The sequence below is a fragment of the Arachis hypogaea genome, chromosome 12, assembly GCF_003086295.3.
Source record: "Arachis hypogaea cultivar Tifrunner chromosome 12, arahy.Tifrunner.gnm2.J5K5, whole genome shotgun sequence".
Lineage (NCBI taxonomy): Eukaryota > Viridiplantae > Streptophyta > Magnoliopsida > Fabales > Fabaceae > Arachis > Arachis hypogaea.
Genome location: NC_092047.1, coordinates 103,603,680 through 103,625,050, shown reverse-complemented (window position 1 = coordinate 103,625,050; position 21,371 = coordinate 103,603,680). Strand labels below are relative to the sequence as shown.

General features: G+C 36.4%; 2 protein-coding genes across 4 annotated transcripts; both read right to left on the bottom strand.

The window, feature by feature from the left end:
* Positions 1-12,447: 12,447 nt before the first annotated feature.
* LOC112727976 (uncharacterized) lies at positions 12,448-16,463 on the bottom strand. 3 transcript variants are annotated; one of them, XR_011869021.1, is made up of 6 exons: positions 15,870-16,463; positions 15,313-15,382; positions 15,042-15,202; positions 13,895-14,719; positions 13,086-13,243; positions 12,448-12,980 (listed from the first exon to the last, which is right to left on the bottom strand). XR_011869021.1 is itself a non-coding variant. In XM_025777936.3 (6 exons), the coding sequence occupies exons 1-6, from the start codon at positions 16,092-16,094 to the stop codon at positions 12,847-12,849; spliced, it is 1,578 nt and encodes a 525-aa protein (XP_025633721.1). In that variant the 5' UTR covers positions 16,095-16,463; the 3' UTR covers positions 12,448-12,846. The 3 variants fall into 3 exon arrangements, 2 of the variants coding, with proteins under 2 accessions (XP_025633721.1, XP_025633722.1); XM_025777936.3 differs by having other exon boundaries at positions 13,086-13,248; XM_025777937.3 differs by having other exon boundaries at positions 12,951-13,243.
* A 1,798-nt stretch (positions 16,464-18,261) lies between these two features.
* LOC112727975 (uncharacterized) lies at positions 18,262-21,169 on the bottom strand. The gene is made up of 6 exons (XM_025777935.2): positions 20,912-21,169; positions 20,753-20,803; positions 20,543-20,594; positions 19,622-19,680; positions 19,374-19,419; positions 18,262-18,724 (listed from the first exon to the last, which is right to left on the bottom strand). The coding sequence occupies exons 1-6, from the start codon at positions 21,035-21,037 to the stop codon at positions 18,582-18,584; spliced, it is 477 nt and encodes a 158-aa protein (XP_025633720.1). The 5' UTR covers positions 21,038-21,169; the 3' UTR covers positions 18,262-18,581.
* Between the last annotated feature and the right edge of the window lie 202 nt (positions 21,170-21,371).

Below are 21,371 nucleotides of genomic sequence, written 5' to 3'. Positions count from 1 at the left end.
GTTGGCCTCCCCTCAATCTGGTTCTCTCCATCAACATCTCCTTCTGCATCTGTTGTGTACACCAATAGCTGTCCCTCGTGAAAGGAACTGGGAGCCATGTTGCAGGAAGCTCCAACCGGTCATCGTCGACGAAGAACTGGAGAGGAAGCACAACGCGAAGCAGGCAGGGGCGGGTTCCGGACTGGTGTGGCTGTGGTTGTCGCCCGGTGCTAAGGTGGTCAAGGACGGAGATGCATCCTAACAAGCCCTTCTTTGGTTGCCCCAACTATAATGTGAGTAAAGGTAACTGATTTGTAGTTGATTGACTTTTTTTTGGTTGATTTTTTTGGTTGTTTGCAGACAAGTGAAAAAACATGGTGTGGATTATTCATCTGGGCAGATTGTGTGCAAGAGGAGCTGCATGAAAGAGCTATTTCAAGAGATGATGATGGTGACAGGAAGATGAACTTTGCATGGCGGATGGGGAAGATGGAGGCAGACATTAGGAATATAAAATTCATTACTCAAGTTCTTGGGTTTGGGTTCTTAGTAGTTGTTGTTTTTGTAGGAATGGCGCTATTAAAGGGTTGAGAACATGTCAATGTAATGTAGTTCCCAAAGTAATGAATGAAAGTGTTTTGTGGTAACATCACAAGATTTTTGTAACTGATCTTAGTTTACTATAATATAATATCCTGTTAGATGAATAAAAAGTACATGTAAATAAGTAATAGAAAGGTTGATTCAAACCATGGATAGTATTAATTGATCTATACCAAAATATGGCAAACCATTCATAGTTTTAACACATTACAACCATAAGTAATTGAGCAATTAATATGACATATTTGATTAATAATCAACAAAATGAACCATTGTTTAGAGTGAGCACAGTCACAGTTTCTTTTTACAAAAAACAAACACTTGACAAGTGTAATGTCCTAATATTAAGTTTCACTTCTTCTGGGGGTGCTTAAATCCAGGAGTCGGCACAAACTTCAGAAAATTTGTGAATCGTGAGGCAGTGGCTGAACTCGCACCCTTCATTGGGTCCAGTGCTGTAGAGGGGGTTGTTGGTGGTGACCTTCTTCTAGTAGGTAGTTTGGCAGGTCTTGTGGCTGGTTTCCCTTTTACTTCAATGAACTACACAAAACACAAACCAAAAATGAAAACCAAAGTTCGTCACCCACTAAATCTTTTTCAGAGTTATTAGTCCATGAATTAAAAAGGTGTATTATAGAATTACTGTTGTACCCTTTGAGAATCTTCTGGTTCAGAACAAATTGGCTGTGACAGATCAATCTCTGAAGCTTGACCAATAGGAGCAGAATTGATTGCCGACGGGATGTTGTTTATAATATTAGCAGTAGCCGTAGCTGTACTAGTAGCAGCTGCAGTTGCAGTTGCAATGTCAGTTGCAGTGGCCTGGGTAGTTGCAGTTGCTTGGGCAGTAGCATTTTTAGGGTCTTTAGCAGCCTCCACAGCCTTTGCAGCAGCCGCAGCATCAACTGCAGCTTAAGCAGTGTCAGCTGCTCTTTTCTTTTCACACCATTTCTTAGTGTGACCTTTTTGCAAGCAGTACCTGCATGTGAAAGGCCGAAGTTATCTTTTCATGACTGTACCTGGCTTGGATTTCTTGCTAGAACTTGTACCTTCATCGGAGTGCTTCCTCCTCTTTGTTTGAAGGTTCCTTGGCTTCCTCTTGATTGGTGGTGCCAATGGCCTGTTATACTGACTTTGTTCCTAGAAGGCTTGGCCAGGTATAAGATTGATGTGGTACTTGTATGTTTCCTTGTAAGACTTCATGGTTATCAACTTATGGCAAAAATCCTCCGAGTGCTTGTTCACTCGGGCCAGTGCAGCACAAGCATGAACGCATGGAATCCCTACAAGTCCAATTTACAGCCAGCATAGGTTAAAACAAAATCATTTATAAGACAAGTGTAAAAGTCCATGAACAAAGGTAACTGGATGGGGGAAAAACAACCTGTTAACATCCAAAACTGGCAGATACATAATCTTTTCCTTAAGTCCACCATATGGTTTGTAGGACGCCCATGAACCTCAAACTTCTCATAACCAGTATCTCCAGACCATATAGCATACCAATTCCTGGACTCCTTCCTCACCTTTTCTAGCCTACTTTTGATTACCGGTGGTAACAGCCCCAGGTGATTATCCAACTTCACCTTGTTCTTAGCCATAGTCCTCATGAAAAACATCCTCACCTCTTCTAAAAGAGTAAGTATTGGCTTTCCCCTTACTTGCTTGATCTTTGAATTGAAAACCTCACAAGCGTTGTTGCAAATCGAGTCCAATTTGGGGTTGTGTCTGAACTGTGACCTCATCCATGCCTCCCTGGGCCACTTGTCAAGATACTTCCATGCGTCCTCGTTCATCCTCTTTATCCTATCCATGTATTCCTGAATAGCAAGAATTGAGAAAAGTGAAAAAAATCCATGTAAACTAACTCCACAACAAAATTATTGTCCTTCCATACCTTAAACTCTTGAAATGTAGTTGCTCTAGCATACTCTCATAATAGTCCCCTCAGCTCTAGGTCCTTCCACTGCTTGTTGAAATTTCGTCATAGATGCTAGACACAGAAACGGTGGCCCACATCAGGCATCACCGCTTTCATGGGAGGCAGTAATCCCTAAAGATAGCAAAGCATATGTTACCATAATAGTCCCTAAGTTTGATCATCGTTCACCATAATAGTCCCTATCATTGATAATCGTGAATCACTATAGTCCCTGAATTGCACCGTTCAGTATCTATCTAAGTTATAACAAACAGCATACCACAGAAGTATAGTAACTAATCAAACAATAATAAAAAAGGTATCATCAATCATAGAATTTTACTGCACTTTATGTACTAAACCAAGTTAACAAAGTTTTATACAATACAATTTAGGTGAGATTATAAAGGTTATGCTAGGGAATTACTTTTTGCATGTCAGAGATGATGTTCCACCCATGAGTCTTGTAGTCTCCAAGGTCTTCATGTAGCAACTCTAGAAACCACTTCCAATTCTCAAAGTTCTCTACTTTCACAACTGCCCACACAATAACGTATATATGATTATTAGTATCTTGTCCAACAGCCGAAAGAATTTGCCTCCCGAATACAGTTTTCAAAAAAGTCCTATCAAGTCCAATTCATGGACGACAGCCAGCCCTGAAACCTGACTTGCACCCACTCAAGCAGACATACATCCTCTCAAATATGACATCTCCACTAGGCTGTGGCTGTGTGCAAATCTGAACTGTGGATCCCGGGTTGGTCTTCAATAGGGTTTCACCATAGTCCCTAAGCATGGCATATTGCTCCTTCGCATCCCCATAAACTATATTCCTAGCATCACACAGTGCCCGTGATATAGAATTCCTATTGAGCGACAAGTCGTATTTCGTCTTGAAATAAGTTATAGCCTCACAGTTCCTGAAATTGGGATATTTCCTTAGTTTTTTCACCAACTTACCTGCAACCCAATTTCTATTTGCTGCCCTGTTCCTATCCTCTCTTGGACATGTGTGATCATTGAAGAATGTCTTCACTTGCCAGCAACTGTCTTCGTGGTCCCTTGATGCGTACACAACCCACTTGCAATCCTTCACCTTACATACTACCCTTACCCTTTTGCCGCTATTCTTCCTGAACCTCATCTGTCTCCCTTCTTGTATAGTAAACTCCCTCACTGCCTCTTTGAACTCCCACTTAGTATTGAACTTCATGCCAACTTCTAAATGCAATTTCCCAAACCTAGCACCCTGCCTAAACACCGGAAATACCTCATCCGAACTTTCTTCTCCAACCAGCTCATCCTCTGAATTAGGTGGTATTTTCATCTCCAAAGAGTGCCACGAATTGGCACCATCCGATTCTGACCCCGGATCAAACGCGTCATGGTTATCTGCCTTTTTCCCTCCCCCCACAAATCCGATGTCCATATCTTCATCAGAAACGTCTTGCACAAATCCATCATCATCAACACAGACCTTGGCCTTCCTTTTTTCCTTTCCAATCTCTACCTGACCTTCTTCCTTACATTGGATTTGTTGACTTTCTTCCTGTGTGAAGGAACAGTATATCCAATGCCCGATTCACCCGAACTATCATCCGGCTCTTGTGGCTTATACGCCTCGTCCTCAGCACTCTCGTAGCTGTCATGAGAGTATGAGTCACATGATAAAACAATATGGTCACCTCCATTTCCCTTTGCTTTTGAAAAACCTTTCCCTGAAGACCTCAGACAGTATCTCCTAGTTCTGGTGACATTGTTCTGTGTGGGTATGGGTTTGGGTTTGGGAACTGTCTTAGGCTTAGGTTTTGACTTAGACTTAGGCTGGGACTCCATTTTGGAATTCACATTAGTCTTCTTTGGTAATGCCTCTTTAGCTTGGGGCTTGTATGTTACCATGCTTAAACTTATCGGAGGGTCCTTCTCGGTGGTAGGTTTGACAGGGGGGTTTTCACCATCCTGGAATTCGACTTAGCTTGCTATCTAATATTCCTCACCTGGTCATCAATAGGCACAATAACATCCTGTCCTTGTACTATTTTAGGTTCTGAAATACCATGTTCAATCTAGACATTAGTGCAGAATTTATAACCACAAACTTACCGGCAAGTGCATCGGGTCGTACCAAGTAATACCTCAAGTGAGTTGAGGGTCGATCCCACGAGGATTGATGGATCAAGCAACAATGATTGAGTGATTGGCTTAGTTAGACAAGCAAAAAATAGTGTTTGAGAGTTCAAAAGCATTAAAAATAATTCAGAAATTTAATAAAGCAAGCAGTAAACAGGTTGTGAAATATGTATGGAGAAACAGTTAAGGCTTCAGAGATATCTAATTTTCCGGATTGACTTTTCTTACTAACTATTTTAATCATGCAACATTTAATTCATGGCAAACCATATGTGACTAGACCCTAATTCCTTAGACCTTTCTAGTCTCCTCTAACTTTCATCAACCGCCAATTCCTTGGTCAATTAATTCCAATTAGGGGGTGAAGTTTAATTCTAGTTATTATGCCACAAAAATCCTAATATAAGAGGATTATATGTCATGTATCCCGTTAAGTCCAGATAATTAGAAATTTAGGAGAATATGTTTTCAAGCTGTTGTTCAAGTAAAGAGCTTTTCCAAGTTATACAAGAACGCAATTAGAACAAGGGTCATACTTCCGTTCCACCCAAATTCATAAGATAAAGAACAAAAACAATTCTTGAAATATAAATCAGAACATGAATTAAAATAGAAAAATAATAATATCAATCCATACAATAGACAGAGCTCCTAACCTTAACAGTGGAGGTTTAGTTGCTCATGGTTCAGAGAGAAAATAAGGATTGTAAATTGGGCTGAGGTTGAATGAAAAGTGAACTAATGTTCCAATTGGAATCCCCTAAAAGAGAAGTTTCTTTTCTCTTTTATATCTAATCCTAATTAATTTAAAATCTATTTTCTAAAACTAAAATAATATCTTTTTCTATTTTAAAACAAAAATAAAGTTTAAATCAGAATTAAATGCAGCAATTAGCGTTTTCTGCATTTTCTGCACGTGGCGCATGTCACGCGTACGCGTCGATGGTCTTCTTCGCGTGTCACGCGTTGCTGTTCAACTTTGCTTTTCACGCGTACGCGTCAGGTACGCGCACGCGTCGCCATGGAAAGCTCCAAATCACGCGCACGCGTCAGGTACGCACACGCGTCGCCCTCGCTGGTCATCTCCTTTAATTCTTGTGCTCCTTCCATTTGTGCAAGCTTCCTCTCCATCCTCTTGTGCAAGCTTCCTCTCCATGCTCTAAGCCATTCTTGCCCTATATAGCCTTCTTCTCTTTTTCTACGGAAGCTCCATCAAATCCAACCAAATGCTACCTAAAATAAACAGAATTGCACAAGACTCAAACTAGCATCCATAGTGGCTAAAAGATAATTAATTCTTGATTAAACTCAACAAATTAAATACAAATTTACTAGGAAAAGATAGAAAAGATGCTCATGCATCAGACATCCACTACCCCATTGTTCTTTCCACCATGACAACACATCTCTCTCAACTCGTTATCAGAGTCTAAATGCCTCAAACCCACTTCCAGGCTCATCCCTAGGACATGCCACCAAATCTCCTTCATCGTCTCATAGCCTAGCTCTTTGAAGTAATTTCTCAGGTAGAATACATCCAACCTGTCCACATCCAGATCACCCAAATAGTGCTTATTGTCAGGATAGTATGTCCATCTCCCATCCTTACCCCTCTCAAAATTTCTCCCATGATGAAACATTATGTCTAACACTTTGGCGTCCATCTGCAACATAACAGAGGAAAAAATAAATTTAACATGCATGCAACATAAAAACAACAAATAACACCCACATTATACACCATCAGAGATTGTCCTCTGTTCTATTGAAAAGAAACATAGCATCCATTACTGGTTCAAACATATGAAAGACTAAAACCCTAACAACATATGGATTCTAACATAGACCAGACGCATCATGTTCAAGTAACCTTAACAATCGTCAGTCTGAGGAATGAAAAATGATCCAAAAATTTAAAAAAAAAAAATAAAATAAAATTTGTACCTTGAAGCTAGATTAAACAGTTCCTCAATCGTTGCTTCAATGGCTTTCCACGAACCTTCTCCGAAGTTCAGTGCAGCAATGTTAAGAAACCAGCGAGCAGGCAGCAGTGCCCTTACCTGTACCACTTTCTCCGGTTATGGAGGAGGAGACCAAGCGTTGAGAGAGATGAAAAAATATGGAGAATACGTAACGAATGCCAAACCCTTTACCCAAGCAACTATTACACTCACTGTGATCAAGACGACCACGTTTGGGCTTTCAAACGTTTTCCCCATGAAATGACATCATTTCGAATGTCCAACATGGCAGTGGCTGTGCCACATAAGTAAGGCCATCGTTGAGTCATGCCGGAATTTCACCGAAGGACCATTATGTTGCCCGGATCGCAATCTGGAGGACATAAATAGTGCAATTGGAATCTCAGGGGCTAAATCAGTGCACGAGATGAATCTGGGGGACCACTATGGGGATTTAGTCATTTTTGCCACACCAGAGTGCCTTCCCACTGCACTGTCATGATATTCTTTCAGAATTGAATTGATTAAGCTGCTGGTTTGGGGAATCACCACCTGGTCTCACCATAAGAGAATCCCATTTCTCAAAGCATAGTTCGCATCATTCGAGGAACCATCTCTGCATTGTTGCACAATGGCATTGAGTCTAGTATCCTGGGCAATTTCAGTTTTTAGCTGGTGCAACCAATCAGACTTTAGTGATGACCAAGCAACAAAACATGATCTAGAAAGGGCATTGACAGGAACATTATCCACTCTGAGCTTGTAGTGGATCTTGAAATCATATCCTAGCAGCTTGTGCAGCCACTTATGTTGCTCAGGAGTGTGCAGATTCTGCTCGAGTAGCACCTTAAGACTCTGTTGATCTGTGTGAATGATAAATTTCTTCCCCAATAGATCATGGCAGAATTTTGCAATGGCCTCGGTTATGGCATAAAATTCTCGTGTGTAAGCTGACTGGTTACGCATTGTGGCTGATAATTTCTTAGAAAAGAAATCAATGGGATGCCTGTTCTGTGTCAACACCGCACCCACGCCAGACCCGAAAGCATCAGTCTCAACTTCAAAAGGCAGCTCAAAATTTGGCAAAGCTAAGACTGGTTTGGTAGAGATAGCTCACTTGAGATTTTCAAAAGCCAATTCAGCTTGAGCATTCCAATTAAAATCATCATTTTTTGAGAAGATCAGTCCACGGAGGTGCAAGAGTAGCATACCCTTTAATGAAGCGACGGTAATACCCAATAAGACCAAAGAACCCTCGCAGTTACTTAAGGTTTTGTGGCTACTTTCAGCTGAGAACTGCCTAAACTTTATTAGTCTCCATGTGAAACCTACCCCCCGAAATTTTATGACCCAAATAATCCACTTCATGAGTACCAAACAAACATTTAGATAACTTTGCGCACAATTTTTTTCCCAGTGTAACACTTGAAGAATAGTTTCCAAGTGCCAAAAGTGTAGCTCCCAAGATGCGCTATAGACTAAAATGTCATAAAAAAAACAACACAAATTTCCTAATATACGAGCGAAACACATCATTCATGAGGCTTTGAAACGTGGCCGGCACATTTGTTAAAGCAAATGGCATCACAAGCCACTCATAAAGGCCTTGATGAGTCCAAAAAGCCATTTTGAAATTATCCTCAGGCTTAACCAATATTTGGTGATAGTCAGAGCGAATATCCAACTTAGAAAAGACATGAGCACCAAACAACTCATTTAATAATTCATCCACGGTCAGAATCAGAAAATTGTCTTTGATCGTAATATTGTTCAAAGCATGATAGTCAGTGCAAAATCTCCATGTCCCATCTTTCTTTCGCACCAGCAAGATTGGAGATGCAAAAGGGCTCTTGTTAGGCTAAATAATCCCTTCATCAAGCATTTCATGTACCATCAATTCAATTTAGCTTTTCTGGCTTTGAGGATACCGATATGGTCTTGCCTTCATAGGTTTTGCATCCTTAACTAAAGGAATGTAGTGGTCATGAGCCCGCTGTAGTGGTATGCCCGAAGGTTTAGCAAAGACATCAGCATACTTAGTTAATAACTGCATCAACTTAGGGTCCATAGAAGCTGGCAGTTGTAAGGGTGATTGGTTTTCCTCTACGAATTCCTTCAATTTCAAAGTAAACATTTCAGCTATAGCATCAGTGTTGAACAACCGTTTAATATGATGAAATTGAGCACAACCTGTCGTCTGGTGTTTAATTCCCTACACCGTGGTGAGTTGTCCATTGTGCATAAATCGCAAAAAAGCCGCATCATAATCTATGATATGGGCTCTCAAAGACTTCAGCCATGTAGTGCCAATGACCAAGTCACCTCCCGCCACATGCAGAACAAAAACATCAGGGATTATAACAATATAACCTGCTAGATCAACCTCTAAAGTCCCAATGCGACCTTCCACTGGCAGAACATCGAAATCACCAACCACCACCTTGAACTCTGGTGCCGGCTCCACCAGTAAGTTTAAAAACTTGGCAATACGAAACTGAATAAAACTATCGGAACTACCCCCATCAAGTAAGGCTTGAACCTCTAAGCCATTGATAAAGGCTTTAATCTGAATCATGGCTGGGCCTTCAGTACCATGCATCGTGTTATAGAATAAATGATGCTCTATGATATGTTGATCCAACCCCTGCAAGTTTGTGGTCTCATCCATAGACGCAACCGTTGGCTCTCCTGACACCGTTTCATCCCCCAATTCAAGTTGTAATGACATGAAGTGCCTATTGGTACAACGATAGCTCACTGAGAACTTCTCATCACACCAATAACATAACCCTTTTTCCCTTTTACTTTGGACTTCAGTCGGAGTAAGTTTTCGAGTGGAATTTCTGGTAGTGTTTGGTAGGGGTTGTTGTGGTGGTGTAGAAAGGAGTGAAGGAAATGATTGGCGTGCATTAGGTCACAGAGTAGCGACAACAGCTTGATTAGCAAACTGAGGGCGATAGGCAGCCGGCCCTGTAGTGTGATAGGGTTCGGAGGTAAATTTATCCTCATACAATCTTTCCAAAGTCACAGCACGCATCAGACTCGGAGGACACTGATCTTTCACTTCCCTTCGAATATCCTGCCTTAATCCTCTTATAAAATAATCCCTAAGGGCATCAGGCGGTTCAATCTAAGTACGATTAGCTAAAGCAACAAATTCGGAATAATACTTACTGTTCCATGTTGTTGAAGCTTGAAGAGCAATTCCCTAGGAGACTCGAACAATGAAGGTCTAAACTCGAGCTCAATTGCCCTCTTGAGTTGAGTCTAGGAACGAAAATGTGTCGTTCGCTGTGATAATTGAAACCATGGAATGGCCGATCCCGACATTTGAAGCGCTGCTAAACCCACCTATTCTTCATCAGGAACCCGGAAGAAATCGAAATATTGATCCATGGAGAAAATCCAACCCAAGGCATCACTCCCATCAAATTTTGGCAGATCAACATTCAACCTTCAGGGTTGCAATCCCGCGCGAAATGGCGGTTCCCCAGTTGAGCTCGCACCATGTGAGAACTCACGAGAAGGAGAGATGGAGCGGTGCGGATTGTGGAGCAGTTACGTAATAGAGGATTGAAGCGTATCAAATTTGAGATTCATAGCCTCAGAGGCTCTGGCCCTTTCTGCTCTATGTTCCTCCGCTGCCGATTCAATCATCTGGTAAAGTTTCTTAATATCCGCCTCCATGCCTTTCATTCTCGTGTTGTTTGCGACAGACATGGTCAATGAAAGCACCAATGAAAGGGTGTTGTAGTAGAAAATTTCACTAACAAAGGAATATTTATTCAATTATATATGAAGAAATAACAACAATTTCAATGGACAGTAAATTGACAAAGTACTAAATGATATGATAACAACAAATGAAGTCATAAAGGAATTAAGGAATAAAAGATCCAGCTGCTTTTCAGCTATAACGAGCATCCATCAAGAGATTTAGAAGGGGAGGAAGAAGTTTAACAATTAGGAAAGGGAGTAGCAAGAAAAAAAAATAGAAGAATAGAAAGTTCAGAGTAGTTATCATCAGATAAAAGAGAAGAGAATTTATCACACACGCCTAAAGAGTATATTCTTGCAACCTTCTATTAATAACCTTCTCTGTACGCTTTGGTCTCCGCTCATTGATCAATTACCACATGTCTCATATTTGTAACTAACTCAGTATTGCAATTTGTGAAGCTCCTTTCATTCATCTCCTCCTTTTCATTAATAACCATAACACAAGATTTCTTTTCTGAACTCCAACGAAACAGCTTGAAGCAACTAGAAGTGGGGCGCGGCAAACCTTCCGAAACTCAAAAGTCAAAGCTCGGAGACTTGTAAACGTTGGCGCATGAGAACACCAACGGCGCTGAGCCTTGAAGTCCAAGCAGGGAACATTGGCTTTCGGCTAAATCTGGACTAATATGCAAAAATCAATATTTATAAACTAACCCCTGAATTTTAGCTAATTTGTTTTATAACCTGATTATTTAAGGTCCTTAAAATACTTTCGCTACTGAAAAAATCTCCTTGTGCAAAACAGATGACTATGCCTTTGCAAAATATAGGAGGTGGATCCCTCATTCCCTCCAACCTAAAAGCAAAAGAAATTTCCAGAATAATAATTATGGCAGCAATCAATAATTAATGGGTAATGTTAGGTAGACAAAAAAAAAGTTAGAACTTGTCTTATTTAACTTTTTTTAATTGTCATAACAATTAATGAATGTTAAATAAGACAAATTATAGTTATTTTTAGTTAATTTTCTTTGTCAAACATTTCCGTAATTAATAACTTGTCTTATTTTGGCTGTTATCTAGTCCAAATGTCCAATATTATACTATGTACGGTCTCAACTCTCAACTTCCCTTGCCGTACGTTGTAGGCTTCCCGTTTATCACAGACCACTGACAGCAGTTTCCAAGAGTTTATATTATATTTATATAACTTGAGAGTTTTCAATCTGATTAAAAATACTATATGCTTTGGAGTTTGGACACGTCGCTAGAGGTAACATGTTGCTTGAATACTCTTAGCTTGAGCATCACCTATGATCTATGATTTAATTTAAATAATTTCTAGTAAAACTTTGGAAACCAGAAAGCGTAGCGACGCAAAAGTAATACAATTTATATTTCAAATTAAGTGATTGATTGTAGGAGTCGATACATTATTATTAATAAGGAATTTTCTTTATGATTATTAATTAATGTAATAAAATACATTTCTATTGTTACGATCCAATTTTTAATCAACTTAAAAACGTCTTAAACTGGTTTATAAAGAACATAATTTAAATATATACACTTAAGATCCTGCATAAATTTTGTATTGATCTATTCAGATCTTCTTCATATTCTCCTCCAAACTTTATAAATAAAGAATTTACCATATATTCAAGATATATTATCTAATCATAAATCCTATACTTTTTAGACTGTTATTTATTTGAACGCTGAAATCTCTTGTATGTACACCCATTACATGAAAGAGACCTGCTACACATACAAGTCTTTTTGACATACAAGTTTATACAAGTTAATCCTAATTCAATAAAATTCACTTTTATAATGCAAGGAAGAAGAGGAAGAGTTTTGAATTATATAGAACTTATTAATACACATACATAAAAATTCTTAAACAATACAATATAAATAACTTGTATGGACTTGTATGTGTAAATAACTTGTATGTAGAGAATAATCCTACATGAAAATCTTAACCCAAAGCAATGAGATCTATTGCACCTACATGTCTCGATCTTACAATAAAAGGGAATCCTATCTCACAAAAATCTTAAAATGTTGTTAAGACAGATAATTTTAAGCTTTTGTCTTTTATTCTCTGCTAGAACGAAACAGAAAACATAAAAAAAGCATAGATTTTATTACAACAGATAATTATAGAACTACAAATATGTTCTGTGGTATACATAACAAAAGCTCTCTCTATTGCAAATGAAACTCCTAGCATGCTAGTTCTATATACAAAAAGTGGCCAAAACTGAATTGAATGATATATGATACATTATACAGCTAAATATGACAACATATTATACAACAGCAGCAGCGTTGTCTTCAACAGACAATATGGCGAGGTAATCAAATCCGATAGTTTATCTAAACTCAGTAGAGTTTACTGGTAAAATCATGAACTCGATTTGGATACCTAAACTCATAAACTCGTTCGAGTTTGAGTTTACGAGTGAAATCGAGAGTAGTTGATACCTTGATAATAGGTATTTAGACACAATCAACAAGCCATCATCAACAAACTTCTTGAGCTCCTATCCATCTTTCCCAGGACAACAAAAATCTAGGCAAATGGATCATAACAATCACACAACTCATGATGAGTTCCAGGGAAGTTCTTCCTTCTACTTCTACTTCTACTGGTTCTTCTGTAAAGTTTCACACATTCAAATCAAATCAAATCAACCCAAGTTTTGTTAGAAACTTCTTTACTGTTTCACGTCCCCATTGGATGTCGTTTTGCAAGACATTACCATCATCGTCATCATTATGTGTCTGGGGATTCGATCTTTCCTCCATCGACGGTGCTAGATGAAAATGCTGCTCATGTTCATTGTAATGGTGACGTGGCTCGTCCTTGATTGTTGCAATTATCTCTTGGGTTGCACCGTTGTTGGATCCTTGCTCCTTACTGAACTGAACAGTTTCAGATTAAGCACATGAAAAAGAAAATAAAATCAAGGATATATTAAAACTAGTCTTAACTCTTGAAGAATTTAACAGCTGCATCAATTTGAAGAATCCATGATTCTATATTGCCTTAAAGACATGATGCTTGTAGTCAATAGTTAAGAATTACTCACCAGTCACTTTAACTTTTTCGGGACACTCATAAATTAACATATCTGATACATTCATAAATGATTGTATCTAGATACAATCAATGATTTATGAATATAACAAGAAAGTTAAAACGACGATCAGTATGATATGAGAGTATTGTGTTTTAAGCATTGTTCATAACAGTCTGGCTCTTTGGCACTTCATGATGGTTAAGTTTAATCAACGCTAGAAGGTAAATTGATAACACGTTTTTTGTTTTCATTCTCTTCTCAGCATTCAGATGCCTTAGTGTTATATATATATATATGAGAAACAAGTTGATGCGCTATAGATTTGAATGAAAGAATTTCACTTCATTGATAAACAAAGACCACGATACAAACGAAATGGAATCAAAAGCAAAAACATAAAATAACTTGTCACTACTAAAGAAACAAAATCGAGCAATTCCCTACAAATGGTAGGAGATAGAGAAGCATCACACTCATCAAGCCATTACCTCTGGTTTATTCTGATCCATAGGCTCAAAAGCTTCACTTGAAGTTATCATGGTAGTCCTTTCTTGAACTTCATCATCCTTAGATTCAAAAGTTTCACTTGAAGTTTCCATTGTAATCCTTTCTTGAACGACAACATCAGGACCTTCTTCTTCAAAAGGCAACTCTAAACCAGGTACAAGAACAGGACCTCGTTCTAACTCGAATAATTTACTCTCCGTAACTGTTGCCTCCTGATTCATTAGTGGTTCAGCATTTCCATTGTCCACCAGATTATGCATTATACTTATATGTCCATTTGTGGAACCATCTGCAGATTGTTCATTCAGTTGAATATTGCTTAAATTGTTCTCATAGCTTGTATTGTTGCTGGAATCCTCAAAAGAACCTATGTTTTCTGCAACAATAGCCAATGGCATCTCCGTTGAGTAAGAAATACTATCACTGCTGGGTTTCTGCACCTCAGGTTCTTTCTGCACCTCAGGTTCTTCAGTAATTGGATTCTCTGCATCATGAGTTTGGCTTTGGTTAGCTTCAAGGTCTGATGCTTCGGACAAGCCGGAAACAAGTTCCTCTTTAGGAATATCTGAATTTTCAGCTAAATTAGATGTTTCTGAGACAACTTGAAGTTCCTCATCTGATTGAGCAATTTGATCTTCCTCTATTATTTCCTGAAGTTCAGCCTTCTCCCAATCCTCACTAACAATTATTCTATTCATATTTTCTGAAATGTTGATGATTCGATTCATGCCCGGTTGCCACACAATCTTCCCTGCTTTTCGTTTCAGTACAAACTTGTACTCAATTGACTTTCCAGCAGGAATATCCTGATTACATGAAGAGATTCACATCTTAGATAACCTTTCTTTAGACAATATTCCTTTCGTTTCAAATTGACTGTCGTTATGAAAAAAGTGATATATTAAAAAGATTATCTAATTCAATGCGATGTATATATATGTCCAATCATGTTATATTACATTAGCAAAAAGTGTTATACAAATACAAGCATCTAAGTGGATTATAGTGTAAAACTCACTTATATTGTCGGTGCATAAAAATTAATCTCTTATATCGCATCACTTTGTTCCAATTGACAGTTATTTTGAAACAAATAGAGTAGTTTTATGTGTTGAAGAGGATACTCACCAGATTCGCAGTCCATACATGCCCATCAGACCAGGCCATTGGTAATCCCTCTAAAGGGTCCCAAGAACCAAGCATAGGATCTTCTCCAACTAAGAGAAACTGTTCGCCAAAGAAGCAATCCTTTTGCAACTGAAATGTTACATGTACAAACTTTGATTCATCTGCAAACAACATATTTCAATGATAAGAATCTGAATATCAGGGAATATCCAGTGGAAAACTTAAAGAGGCAAACAGAAGTAAAAGAGATTCATCAAAACTAAGAACTTACTTGTTTGTTCACTTTTTTGAACTTGAGGCTCTACAGTTTCCAAATCTGGCTTTGATGGTTCCAATTCCACCTACAACAAATTTTTTGCAAACCAAGAAAAAGAAATCAAAGTAGCTTATATATACAAAACAAATTTTTGCAAACCAACAAATATGCCAAAATCTTATATACATCCAATTCTTTTGTAGCTTGTATAGAGCAATTACATAAGACTTTGAATAACAAATTTCTCCTTATAGTAGTAGAGGTTACAAGTTTGTTGCATAAACAAAAGAAATAAGAAAAATTTGTTAGTTTGATTCATATCTTCCGAAGTTCCACTAACAGAAAAAGTAAACTGATGGCAAGAGAGTAAAATAGGAACAGTAAGAATCTCCCCAGCTTGAAGGCAATCTAGAAGAAAGTAACAAAATCGCTTTTTTCTTTTTTTTTGTTCTATATCATTTTCTGTCACTTTCCCAACCAAAAAGAAAGGAAAGTGCATGGATATTCCAAACAGATAAACACCCCACAAGAACTCAAACAAAGAAAACCAAGTAACATATATATTATTATACCTCAGTTTTTGGTGGCACTGAATGAATTGGGGTTACACCCTTTGTCTTAAGGAACCAAAAGCTGCAGCCCCTTTTGTCATTTCTTGATCTCAGTGAGAAGCAGAACTCAACTCTCCCAGGAACATGAGCAGCAACAACACCACCACCACCTCTCCTATGATAAATATGTGATCCAAGGCTCCCAACTATGGCCTTGGAACAAGAACTGCTTATGAGGGCTTTCATGAGTTGAAAGTGTTTGTGGTGTCTGTGAACCACACACAACAGAACCAAGTTTGATACTGGTTTCTTAGGGTTCAATAATTAGGCTTTGTTGGTTAGTGGGAGGAATCTATCTGATCCTTGTGGAGAGGGATTGCTCTATTATGAGGTGATGTGGGCTCCTTTTATAGAGTGGTAGAGCAGAGCCTTTCTAGGAGTTTATACTTTATACTATGATACTAATAAATATAAATAAATACTATACTGTATAAGAAAGTTGTAGAATTAGAATAATAATAATATAATATGACAGCACGAGTTACTTATGATTTCCTTACTACATACCAACAGTTTGACTCCGTTTTTTATGTAAAAGTCAACCATCTAACTATAGAATTAGTGTGACAAAATTTAATTAACAAGATTAAAATTGAAAATGCAGCTGCTGTGAATATTCAAAAAGGATATAATTTGTATTTGTATTACATTATGAACCTTTGAGATAGATTATAAGAGTTGGAAGTTAGAATACATACAAATTCTGATCTTGGGAAATGGGAACAATCATCCTGATCCGTCTAGTGGAAAAGGGTAATACCGTAATCTACTAATCTCAGCATAAAAAGGGAGAACATGCTTGGATTGCGGTTAAATGAAAGACAGCCATGAATTTTACCCTGATACTATATCGGGATTGAAAAAGTCTTTTATGGTGGAAAATCATTACGTGAAGTTATTAGTTGTCAGTCGCTATTGACTATCAACTTTATATGAACTCTATGTGAGTATATAAATTTAAGGTAAATTTTATGGTGTAAAAAAGAATTTTTTTTTATACCTATAAATTTGGGTTGTTTTAATAAATAATTAACAAATGTTCTTTAAATAAAAAGATAAGGTCTATTATTTTAAAAGTAAGATGTAGTTTTATAGGACCTTTTTTTTATTATACGTAAAAATTTTAATAGTTAACTGATTAATTATTTTAACATAATAGTGTTGTGTATTAATTTTTTTTTATATTTGGATTATTTTACAAAGAAAAATATAAAATAAAAGTTAAGTTTATAAATTTATGAACTTATAATACTATACATACTATTCATCCATTTAATATGTAACATTCATTATTATTGCAGTGAAAAATAAAAGTGAATTTTTTCTATTTTTTATTGATATTGTTAATTATTAATTGTATTTTTTATTTCATAATATATTTTTTTTATATTTTTTCAGTTTTATTTAAAACTGTATTTCACCTGCAAAACAACATACCTTGTCTTCTTTTTTTTAAGGACACATATCAACTATTTTATGTGACAGCACAAATCTACATGTATAGAAAATTTTTTCCTTCTATACCTATGATGTAGACACGGGATATGATATGACACAGGACACACTGACACGCGAATTTTAAAATTTTACATGACATGGAGACACGCATACATATAAAATATAAAGTATTTTTTTAGATAAATCATAACGATATTTTGATATTTATTGATATTAAAATATAAATTAAAATTTTTAATTATTTTTAATATATTATTTTAATTATATCAAGTATTTAAGATATTTTGTTTTAATAAATAATAATATATACTATATTTAAATTTATTTTAAGAATATATGTTAAGAATAAGACTGGACACGCTTATACGTAATGGTATTTACATGTGTTCGGAGAAAAATTTTGTATTTTTTATTAAAACGCAGTTGGACACAGCAGACAGGCGGATACGAAGTATCCGTGCTTCATAGTTCTATACCATAGAATTCACCTAAACTTAAATTTAATTTTGATACAATTTTTGTATAAAACAATTTTATATGTATAAATTCAATCATATAATACCACATCAATAAAATTAATTATTTTTTATATTAATTTTATTAATAATCATTAAAAAATGTATAATTGAACAGTATAACATTTATTTTTTATATTAATTTTATTAATAATCATTAAAAAAAAATATATAATTGAACAGTATAACATTTTATACAGTCAATATATCAAAATCATACTTATAATCGTAAAAAATATAAATTTAATTTAAATATACTGACAATATGAAACAATTTTATACGTGCATCTAATTAAGTAATACCACATTAGAAAAAATAACCTTTCATATCAATAGCATAAATAGTAATTCAAAAGAACATATGTGATTGGACCAATATGTAATACTCAATGCATCAAAATTAAATTTATAATAAAATAACATGAATATTATTGTCCTTCACAAAATTGTTGTTGCCTAAAGTCAATTAACACAACAAAGTACACTTTATGTACCCAAAACTTGACGAAGTGGCCAATTGCAGCATCAAACTAAAGTGCACAGAAACGTCATTCACATTATTGACATTTCACATGGAATAATAAACGCACTATGAAAATCCTAAACACCCACCGTGTGATACATCTAGATGGATAGGTAACAAGTGACAACTAATGTAAACCAAAATTGCTGAAGTGTATATGTATCTTTCTTGTATTTATCAGAGCCTCTTGATTTGCTGAGATTGGGAATGGTGCTTCTCTTCAATATGCCTGGTGAGAAGTGAGATTCCATAATGTGAAGCACTTGAGGCAGCATAGTATGATGTTACAGTGAGTTGAGTGAACTTCGGAAAAGCATAACCTAAAGATTTCATAGATATCCACATTAGTTTAGGGTATTAAAAGGTAAATAGTAGCAAATTGTCATTATTTCAGCATAAGACGTCAAAATCGAAGGCAAACCACAAGCTAACTAGCCGAGTAACATACTATGATCCCCTAAACCAGATCATAATTAATGACAAATATTACAAGTTAATTGGAAATTTCATCAAACCTAGTAAAAAATGGCAAGTAGACAAAAACGCTATTAACTGTAGAAACCGATCCATGTAGCAGTTCGTAGCCTAAGACTGTTTGAAAGTTAAAGGATTGAAGGGGAAGGGATGGAACAGTCTGAATCGGTAAAGGGATGTCACTTTACAGTTCAGGCCCTTTCCCTCACTTTTTTCTCCTCCAAAATCAAACTTACAACCAACCCCTAAAATAATGATGAAACAACACCAAGATATAATGCAATCAATAAAACCCAAGGAACCAACGTGTGACAGATTCAAATTCATATATGAAATTCATTCCTATACACAAAGGTGACCCAGCAACTACTGAACCAAAATTAACACACTCACAGAGCTAAATAAAATAACTAGAAGCAAAAGAACAAGTTGAAACAGTACATATAGATGTATTAATTTAAAAGGAATAAAAACTTTAGGCATGCGCAAAGTTACCTCCAAATGCGGCACTTGCAACTGAATACATTAGCAATGGAGGGAGCTGAAAATAGTGAAGAAAAGAAATAAGTTTGCTATGGAATATGAACAAGCTCTATGGTACATCTGCTAAGATAATTACATATATATGAACGAATACAGACAATATGTTCTATGATCTGCCCTTTCTAGGCATCAATAAAGTATAAAGCTTGGCAACTGCAATTTGTATAGAAGATACTGAAAACCAATGAAGGTATACATACCCCAACAACAAAAGGCAGCCACTTGGATCCCTTGAGACGGTTTTGTAGGTATGGTAGCCCTGCAAACAAAGATCAATAAGCAATATTTTCAACCATATTATTTTTATTTTAATTAACCCTGGTAAGAGTGTAAAGTGTTAGACACTATCAAAGAATAAATCAGATCCAGTAGCAATAACATAGAAAGTAAAGGAAACTTAGATGCTGTTCGACAACTTGAAAAACCAATTTAATATTGTATAAATGGAACAATTTATGATAATCTGCATAAAACAAACTAGTTTATCATTAAACAGTATCTGATTCTGGACTAACTTGAATAATTTTTTAATCATTGGGAAAGATTAACGTAGTAAATAGCAGAGGAAAAAAAGTGATTACTGATTAGATGAAACCAGCTTATTTTTTGTGAAAGTTTTAGTTTAAATTGGTTTAGATAAAAACTGGTTTATAAGATGTTAACACATCTTGGAAATATTAAGCCATAATTGGTGGTTAAACCAACTCTCATACGAGTTTCAGGCAGTTCATTCAACTGAAACTAGAGCTGCTTTTGATTATGCAACCACGAAATATGAATACAATTCCATGAGCTTCGGCAATTTTATATATGGAATATGGATTCCATAATAAGCACCGATTCCCCCACTCCAACTCCACAAAGAGTCAAGTTTTCCTTCCATTGCAATAAAATATCTACTATATTAATTCACCTTTCAAGAAAGGATAATTTGTTACAATGTATAACGAGCTAAAAGATATACTATAATGTCATGTGGACCTAAAAATATGCAAGTCCAACCCCGTTGCTCTGACATTAATTCATACTACAGCTCTAACTAGAGTATTTTCCTAATATCAATAACATTACCAATAACATATTTGATTTTTGAGATATTATCGAACATCCTCTAAAATTACCTGTGTTAAATCCATGAACTACACTAAGCATACCACCAAGCCCTGAGCCAGCCTATACAACCGAGAAAAAAAAAAAAAAAAACCAACACATCAGCATCACTTCCCTCAGAACAATAACACCCAAAAAAAATCCAATTTTTAATATTCAAAATCAGATTTAACTTCAGAATTTCAAAACTAAAATTTATACTGAGTTAGTTATATACTCACGACTGCAGTGGCATCGTGCAAGACGGGGGTGATGGTCCATTCGCCTTTCTCCTGAAAAAAAAAAACAAACAAGAGAGTGTAATTGGTTGAGGCAAATGATCGAACACATAATGAGCAAGAATAATAGGAAGAGGAAGAGGAAGAAGAGAGAATACTAACGAGATTGGGGTCGAGAAGAGAGAGACAGCGAGGGCAACGTGGGGTACCGAGGCCAGGATTTAGGGTAGGATCGTGATGGAGATTCCCTGTTCTAAGCTTCTCTTCATAAACCTCTCTTGTCCCCATCCTTCTTCTTCCTTCTTCCTCTTTCTGGGGTTTGGATTCTTCTTCTGAAGTTTCTTTGGTCACACTTTTTGAAGGATTTATATTTTATAGAATTTTGGGAGAGAGAGAGAAAGAGACAGAAAGGTTACGACCTTTTTGGAGAAAACTTGGGCCTGTGTGTTTAATGGGATTTTTTGAAAAAAAAAAAAGAAGGACTCTACTTTTCTAATTTATCCTTAAACATTCGTAACTAACACTTTGTTTGGTTTAGAAGAATTTGGAAGGAAAGAAAATGAAGAAGAAGAAAATGGATGGAAAAATTAGTTTTCCATTGTTTGGATCAAAAAGGAAAATG

What these genes read in the sequence shown, in the direction of transcription:
- LOC112727976 (XM_025777936.3), bottom strand. Translation starts at nt 16,094, where the DNA reads ATGAAAGCCCTCATAAGCAGTTCTTGTTCCAAGGCCATAGTTGGGAGC. An exon ending in ATGTATGGACTGCGAATCTG is followed by an intron (nt 14,720 to 15,041) that starts GTGAGTATCCTC and finishes TCATGTAATCAG; the next exon opens with GATATTCCTGCTGGAAAGTC. An exon ending in TGGATCAGAATAAACCAGAG is followed by an intron (nt 13,249 to 13,894) that starts GTAATGGCTTGA and finishes GAAACTGTTCAG; the next exon opens with TTCAGTAAGGAGCAAGGATC.
- LOC112727975 (XM_025777935.2), bottom strand. Translation starts at nt 21,037, where the DNA reads ATGGGGACAAGAGAGGTTTATGAAGAGAAGCTTAGAACAGGGAATCTC. An exon ending in TGCACGATGCCACTGCAGTC is followed by an intron (nt 20,595 to 20,752) that starts GTGAGTATATAA and finishes TCGGTTGTATAG; the next exon opens with GCTGGCTCAGGGCTTGGTGG. An exon ending in AGTTCATGGATTTAACACAG is followed by an intron (nt 19,681 to 20,542) that starts GTAATTTTAGAG and finishes CTTTGTTTGCAG; the next exon opens with GGCTACCATACCTACAAAAC.